This window comes from Drosophila ficusphila, unplaced genomic scaffold (genome assembly GCF_018152265.1).
Source record: "Drosophila ficusphila isolate 14025-0441.05 unplaced genomic scaffold, ASM1815226v1 contig_771, whole genome shotgun sequence".
Classification (NCBI taxonomy): domain Eukaryota; kingdom Metazoa; phylum Arthropoda; class Insecta; order Diptera; family Drosophilidae; genus Drosophila; species Drosophila ficusphila.
The window spans coordinates 1-8,114 of record NW_025064715.1 but is presented as its reverse complement, the minus strand read 5'-3'; the positions used below and the strand labels follow the sequence as shown (position 1 = coordinate 8,114).

The window sequence follows — 8,114 nt, the reverse complement described above, 5'->3', positions numbered from 1 at the left end:
TTGATAATTCCTTCAAACAAATATATTTTCAATGGGCAGAAACAGTTTGCTTCCAACAATTGTTTAATTTTCTTGTTGCAAACGGATAGATAACAAAAAATGGTCGAGGAAATAACTAAACGGGTATACAAATATGTTATCAAACTCTTTTTGCGTAATTAAATGGCTTCGATTACCCAGTCAATTTAAGTTACTAAATAATTTATTATTTTAATTATTAAAATTCTTAAAATTAAAATGTTTCTTAAAAGTATTCAAATTTAACAAAAAAACGTTTTTAAATATGGTTCCAGGTTTCGAAGCTCAGTTTAATTTTTTATTTGTTTGTGCTTTATTAACAAATTACATAAGTATTTACAATAAATATTCTTAAAAGTGTTCCAAGTCATACTGAATAAGGAGTATTACATGCATCATAATAGAGCCAATCATGGTAAAAAATGAGTTAGGACAGAACTCGAATACTCCCATGATTTCAACTTTTAGAGGGTTTCGTACCAGCTGCAACTGTAGGCTTTCGAACTAAAAAAAAAAAAATCAGAATAATAAATCTATATTAGCTTAATTGAGCTCACAGATTGCTCGAGGCGTTCATCTAATCGAGGGGCAAACAAGGTTCGTTTCTCCAACAGATTTTTCATATCCTTGTGCTCATCAATGAAGGAAAAAATAATAAACGTATTGATTGAGGCATCCAAGAGGAAAAAGAAGACACAAATGGTTCTAATTGATATGCCCATAATCCATTGACCATATTTGAGATCATAGTAAAAGAGATAAATGCTGACCACGGATATAATAAAGTTTTGGCAAAAGACCACTGCATTCTGTATTCCAAGCACTTCACCGAAACGCGTGATCACAAATTGCAGCTGGCTCTGGGTTTTAGCAATATCCTCCAACTGATCCGAAAGGTCGCAGCATCTGGTAATCACAGTACCCCTTTTCGGAGAAAGGTAACTCAGCATCTCACTTTCTTCTATTATTTGTCGGAGTTTGTTATTTAAGAGCTGATATTGTGCCTGTACGAAGAGCACCAAAAGATGATATTGCAATATAGCCAGATTCCCAATGGCCAAACACCACATGTGCGCATATGACTTCATAACAAGCTCGCTCCTTGTGCGACCCCATACAAACATGATTATTAGGAGACGAATGAGGTCAGTAGCAAAGCTGGCGAAGATTTTTGAAGTAACCCAAAAGGGAGATATATTAGTTACTGTCGGATGGGCCAGATAAAAGCGAATGATTTTTTTAATGAGCTGCATCAGTTGCTTGCGCTGGCGCCATCTATTGAATATCGTAAGAAGGCCTAAAATTAATTTTATTATAGTTTGTCTCTTGCTTCGTTTTTAATACCTGTAATATTCGCCAGAAGTGTCATAGCGACGACTACAAACGCGCGTAGTTTGTTTTCATTTTCAAATAGGATATCGAAGTCAAATTGATGGGTGCAAAAATAAGTAAAGCTAGTAATAACCGCGATATTGATGGTCATAGCATAAAGAGTACTAATCCATGACGTGAAAACGCGACCTGTTCTACTGTCGAACACAAAGTTGTTTAAGCCGATCAAATGACTATAAAAGTTGACTGTCCTCAGCAGCAAACGAACACAATCGACCATTTTGTAGAACTAAAACAGACTTTGTTACTGTACCTATGTGAAGCGAATAGTAAATTAAATTGCGAGGACTGACATTGAAATATGGCAGAATTTTTCCCATCAGATTCGAACGGACTTTATTTACAGGTTTCTTGTTTAGATATATATACCTTCGAGGTTGCACAAAAAATATTGCGTGTATCAATATGTGTAATAAATGGCGGGTGACTTTGTAAGCTCATTATTAACATTAGTTTCTCTTTCGAAGTAAATAAAAATAGTAAATACAACTCAAAAGAATTCCAAGTCAAATTGAATAAGTATTATAGAATGCAATACTATTGATCCGAACATCGCCGTTGAAGTCTCGCGAGTGATGGAATATGTCTTGAGTATGTCGATTTTAAGCGGGTTTCGTATCAACTGCAGCTGCATTTTCTCAAACTGTTTATATAAAAAAATTAAATTGTGGTTTAAATTTCGATTGTGACTTAGAGCATCTTACAGATTCTTCCAGACGAATGTCCAAACGAGAGGCAAAGACGGTTCGCTCCCCCAATAGACGTTTTAGCTTTTTGTGGTCGTCAAGTAGATTAAGAGTAATAAATAGATTGAGAAAGGCATCAAAGTAAAAAAAAAAACACCAAATGCAGGCCATGATCATTGTCGGCAGGGACATATCCAGATTATCATATCCAGTTTTAAAGATACTGTACGAAAGGTAAACGGTAGCTATAGAGAATATATAGTATCCCCCATAAACCATTAGTCCTTGAATGCCGAGGGCCTCACCCAACTGGGTCACCATTGAGATCAGCTCACTTTGAAGCTGAGCTATGTCGTCCAACTGATCGGCCAGATCGCAACATCTGGTCATGAAAGCACCCCTTCGCTGGGGATGGTTACTCAACTTTTTGCACTCCTCGATCACCTGTCGCAGCTCCGTATTAAGGAGATTATAATAAGCCCTAACGAAAAGGACTGCCAGATAATGTTCCGTTATGGCCAGATTAAGAATTGCTGACATCCAGAACTGTAGAAACATCCCCAAAGCTTGATCGGGCTTCCTTCGTTCCCATTCAATCCAGATGGATATCATTTGCAACAAGTCAGTGACAGATGTAATGATTATCTTGAACAGAACTCCCCAGCGGGACATCTGCATCACCTGCGGTCTTTGCAGAAGCAGATGAAGAACTGTTCTGGCGAACTGCATCATCAGGGTTCTCTGGGGCCATCTGATGAGAACTGTAGAGAGCCCTGAAACAAAACAGATGTACTACTTAATTTCTTTAGAATCTCTGGATTTCCAAATTCAAAACATTGTCAAGATACGCATAATCCAACCTGCTAATATCCTCAGTCCGAAAACAATGACGAGAACATATTTTAGCAACATATTTGACTTGCCGAAAAACGTCCATACATTAAGTTGCTTTAATGACATTATAATCAAGATAATTAATATTATGGCGTGAATGCCACTGGCATAGAATGTGCTTCTTGTGGATGTGAAAACGCGACCTTTCCGCCAGTCGAACTCGAAGTTCCTAATTCCGATTAGGTGTCCATATAAGTAGACAACCTTTAATAACCAACCGATCCATTCGACCATTTTGGCTAACTAAAAAGCCTTGTTGAATGTGTAATGTCAGCTCCGTTGTGGGTAATTAATTTGGCTCAATCGAATGTATTTACCTAATGTATTGATTGCAGGCATAGATCTACCGATAAGATTAAATTTCGAATTGTACGTAATCAGAATGCAAATCAATAAGGTGGAGGACAATAAAACAGAGAGGCAGAAAATAATAAACAAACTATTTATATACTTCACTAGAAAACAAGCCTAATTACAAAATTTAATTACTTGATTAGCAGTTATATGCTAATTTCAATGTGAAACCAAAAATAAATTGGCAAGCCAAAGCTTTTATACCCTGGTAGTCATTAAATATGTCGAACAAAATACATATCAATTTTCCATATTGTCTAAGAAGAGCACAAAAATGTGAAATTGCATTATGGCCATGTTGTTAATGGCCAAAGACCAGAAATACACATATCAATTCATAATTAGATTTCTTCTCACACCACCGAATACAATCACGGCTAGCATGAGATGGGAGAGAACAGCAGCAAAGCCGACGAAGATCTTTGAAATAAGCCAGAAGCGGGATAACTCTGTCACCGGGGGTCTGCCATTGTAAGCCGAATGATTTGACTAGTAAGTTGCATCAGTTTATGGCGAAGATGTATTTGCCATTACGTTTATTGATAAAAAGAATACATATATCTTAGATAATTATTAAGGCTTGCTTTTGTAATATATCTCGCTTCCTTAATCTCAACCGCTATCCAGCCAGTCGATGCCATCACTCCATTCTTCCATCGACGTTCCCAGGCTTTTTGTGGTCGCTGCAACCATATGAGGCATAAAATGCATGTGCGCGATGACAAATAAATCGTACAGGCTTTAATTATTTAATGCATCTAATTCCTGAATATCTGCAAATAAAATGAGGCTTTTTAGAATTTAAGTTTCATATAGTTAAGGATGTTGGAAATCGTTATTGCCGATTTCAAGATATCTCGGTTGGGAGCTGGCTTGGGATGAGTTTGGTTGAAAGCATCCCACAGATTCCTTTAAACACATATCCCATATGGCATAACCCCAGTTCAATCTCAAAGAAGCGTTCGTTGTCCTCTATAGATTAAAAACTTTAGTAATCATTTATGAAATTTAACGCTTAAAAAGTTCGCTTTATTATACCCTTGCAGAGCAAAAGGGTATAATAATTTCAGTCAGAACTTTGCAACGCAGTGAAGGAGACAACTCACACCCCAATAAGTATATATGTTCTTGATCAGCATCACCATCTGAATCGAAATACGTCTGTACGTCTGTCCGTCTGTCCTCCTGTCCGTTTCTGCCCAAACTAGTCTCTCAGTTTTAAAGCTATCTTGCTGAAACTTTTCCAAAAGGTGTGTAGTTATTGCACGCAGTATATAAGTCGGAACGGGCCGGATCGGGCGACTATATAGGATAGCTCCCATACAAGAGATTGAAATACAAAATTCTAACGCCGTTGTTTTTGATCAGATCGTCTTGATTTCTTCCACATGGCGTTTTCTAGTTACTATTGAACTTCGGGTTAAATTTCATAAAAATCGGACAACTATATCATATAGCTGCCATAGGAAAGATCGAAAAATCTATATAGAATTAACGGAAATAAAATGATAACATCGTTATTTCTCATCAGAAAATCATGATTTTGGAATATAGAGTTTTCTAACGACTCTTGAATAACGAATTGAACTTCATAAAAATAGTCGAAAGTATGAAAAATTAATAGAAATATCCTCGCAGCTTCGATGTTGTTTAGCCTTTATATATTTTGCTCGACATATTTAGTGACTGCAAGGGTATATAAGCTTCAGCTTGTTTTTGATCAAGTAAATAAGTTGTTACATTCACTTGTTGTCCATGTGTTCCAAATCATATTGAAAGAGGAGTGTTGAATGAATTATAGCAGAGCCAAACATGGCAAATGTGGAGCTTCAAACTTCAACTTTTAGTGGGTTTCGTACCAGCTGTAACTCGAAGCTCTCGAACCAAAACAAAAATTAAATATTAAATAATAGGAACAGATTAGATGTTGAGGCTTACAGATTGATCAAGGCGTTCATCCAATCGAGAAGCAAACAAGGTTCGTTTCCCCAACAGATTTTTCATCTCTTCGTGCTCATCAAGGAGAGAACAAGTAATACACATATTCATTGAGATATCCAAGAATAATAAAAGGTAGATGTATACGCCACAGCCGCAAATTTTTAAATCAATGTAAGAGTCCATTGATTATATTTGAGATCATAGGACATAAAATATATGCTAACTGCGGAGGTTATGTAGGATACGCATATGAGCACTGCATTCTGTATTCCTAGCAATTCAGTAAAGCGCGTGAAAACATACTGCAGCTGACTCTGGGTTCTAGCAATATCCTCCAACTGATCCGAAAGATCGCAGCATCTTGTCATAACAATACCCCTTCTCTGGGGAAGGTAACTCAGGGTCTCACATTCCAGAATAATTTGTCGCAGTTTTTTTGTTTAAACGCTGATATTGTACCTTTATAAAGAGCATTAGCAGATGATAGTGCATCATGGCCATATTGATAAAGGCCAACGACCAGAAGTATAAAATAGTACACATAGTTATATGTAAATTCATAGTTAGATCGCTGTTTAGGGCAGGTATTACAATCAGGGCCAGTAAGAATCGCGAAAAGTCAGTAGCAAAGCTTGTTAAGATCTTTGAAATAAGCAAGAAGCGGGATAACCTGTTTACTTTCGGATGAGCGAGATGAAGTCGAAGAAGATTTCTAACGAGCTGCATCAGTTCCTTGCGCTGGCCCCATCTATTAAGCATCGTAAAGAAACCTGAAACTTGATTAATTTAAGTCTGCTTTAGATCTGTTTTTAATACCTGCAATTATCCTTAAAAGTGTCAAAGTGATGAAGACAAACGTGTCTAGTAGTTTTCCCCACTTAAACAATTAAAATCGAATTGAGTTAAACAGTAGGCAAAACTAGAAATAATCGAGACGTTGATCGTGATGGCATAGAGAGTGCTAATCCATGTTGAAAAGGCACGACCTGTTCTGCTGTCGAACACAAAGTTGTTTAAGCCGATCAAATGACTATAAAAGACTTTGTTACTGTACCTAAGTGAAGCGAATAGTAAATTAAATTGCGATGACTGACATTGAAATATGGCAGAATTTTTCCCATCAGATTCGAAAGGACTTTATTTACTGGTTTCTTGATTATATATATACCTTCGAGGTTGCACAAAAAATATTGTGTGTATCAATATGTATAAATGTCTGATGACTATTTAAAATCGTTAATAAGATTAGTTTCTCCTTCGAAGCAAATAAAAAAGTAAATACAACTTAAAAGAATTCCAAGTCAAATTGAATAAGTATTATAGAATGCATTATTACTGATCCCAACATGGCCATTGAAGACTCGCGAGTGATGGAAAATGTTTTGAGTATGTCGGTTTTCAGCGGGTTTTGTATCAACTGCAGCTGCATTCTGTCAAACTGTTTTTAAAAATAGTAATATATTGAGTTAATTTTAAGTTTGTGACTTAAAGAATCTTACAGATTCCTCCAGACGAATATCCAAACGAGAGGCAAAGAGGGTTCGCTCTTCCAATAGACGTTTTATATCCTTGTGGTCGTCAAGCAGATTAAGGGTGATAAACAGATTGAGCAAGGCATCAAGGTAGTAAAAGGAGCACCAAATGAAGGTCAAAATCATTGATGTCACGGTCATATCCAAATTATCATATCCAGTTTTAAAGATACTGTACGAAAGGTAAACAGTGGCTATCGAGAATATATAGTATCCCCCATAAACCATTAGCCCCTGAATGCCGAGGGCCTCACCCAACTGGGTCACCATTGAGATCAGCTCACTTTGAAGCTGAGCTATGTCGTCCAACTGATCGGCCAGATCGCAACATCTGGTCATGAAAGCACCCCTTCGCTGGGGATGGTTACTCAACTTCTGGCACTCTTCCATCACCTGTCGCAGCTCCGTGTTAAGGAGATTATAATAAGCCCTAACGAAAAGGATTGCCAGATAGTGTTCCGCTATAGCCAAATTCACAATTGCTGACATCCAGTACTGTAGAAATATCCCCAGGGTTTGATCGGATCTCCTACGATCCCATGCGATCCAGATGGAAATCACTTGCAACAAGTCAGTGACGGATGTAATGATTATCTTGAACAGAACTCCCCAGCGGGACATCTGCATCACCTGCGGTCTTTGCAGAAACAGACGAAGAACTGTTCTGGCGAACTGCATCATCAGGGTTCTCTGGGGCCATCTGATGAGAACTGTAGAGAGCCCTGAAACAAAATAGATGTACTACTACTACTTCTTGAGTCTCTGGATTTCAGGATTCAAAACGACATAAGCAAATAATCCAACCTGCTAATATCCTCAATCCGAAAACAAGGGTGAGGACATATTTTAGCAACATATTTGACTTGCCGAAGATCATCCATATATTAAGATGCCTAAATGTCATCATAGCTAAGCTAATTAATATTATGGCGTGGATGCCGCTGGCATAGAACGTGCTTCTTATGGATTTGTAGACACGTCCTGTCCGCCAGTCGAACTCGAAGTTCCTAACCCCGATTAGGTGTCCATACAAATAGACAACCTTCAATAACCAACCGATCCACTCGACCATTTTGGCAAACTAAAATGGCTTCTTGAGTTGGCTCCGCTATGGGTAGTTAATTTTCCCCAATTGAATGTACCTAATGTATTGATTGCAGACACATATCGACTGATAAGATTCAATTACGAATTGTGCGTAATCAGAATGGAAATAAAAAAACTATTTTTATACTTCACAAGAAAACAAGCCTAATTACATAATTAATTACTATATACAAAGCTTCTAATTTTAACT

General features: G+C 37.3%; 1 protein-coding gene across 1 annotated transcript; it reads right to left on the bottom strand.

Moving 5' to 3' along the window:
* Positions 1–6,570: 6,570 nt before the first annotated feature.
* On the bottom strand, positions 6,571–7,889 carry LOC108098734 (putative gustatory receptor 36a). The gene is made up of 3 exons (XM_043208885.1): positions 7,622–7,889; positions 6,785–7,539; positions 6,571–6,723 (listed from the first exon to the last, which is right to left on the bottom strand). The coding sequence occupies exons 1-3, from the start codon at positions 7,887–7,889 to the stop codon at positions 6,571–6,573; spliced, it is 1,176 nt and encodes a 391-aa protein (XP_043064820.1).
* Positions 7,890–8,114: the final 225 nt, after the last annotated feature.

What these genes read in the sequence shown, in the direction of transcription:
- LOC108098734 (XM_043208885.1), bottom strand. Translation starts at nt 7,889, where the DNA reads ATGGTCGAGTGGATCGGTTGGTTATTGAAGGTTGTCTATTTGTATGGA. An exon ending in CGGATTGAGGATATTAGCAG is followed by an intron (nt 7,540 to 7,621) that starts GTTGGATTATTT and finishes ATTTTGTTTCAG; the next exon opens with GGCTCTCTACAGTTCTCATC. An exon ending in ATATTCGTCTGGAGGAATCT is followed by an intron (nt 6,724 to 6,784) that starts GTAAGATTCTTT and finishes TTTTAAAAACAG; the next exon opens with TTTGACAGAATGCAGCTGCA.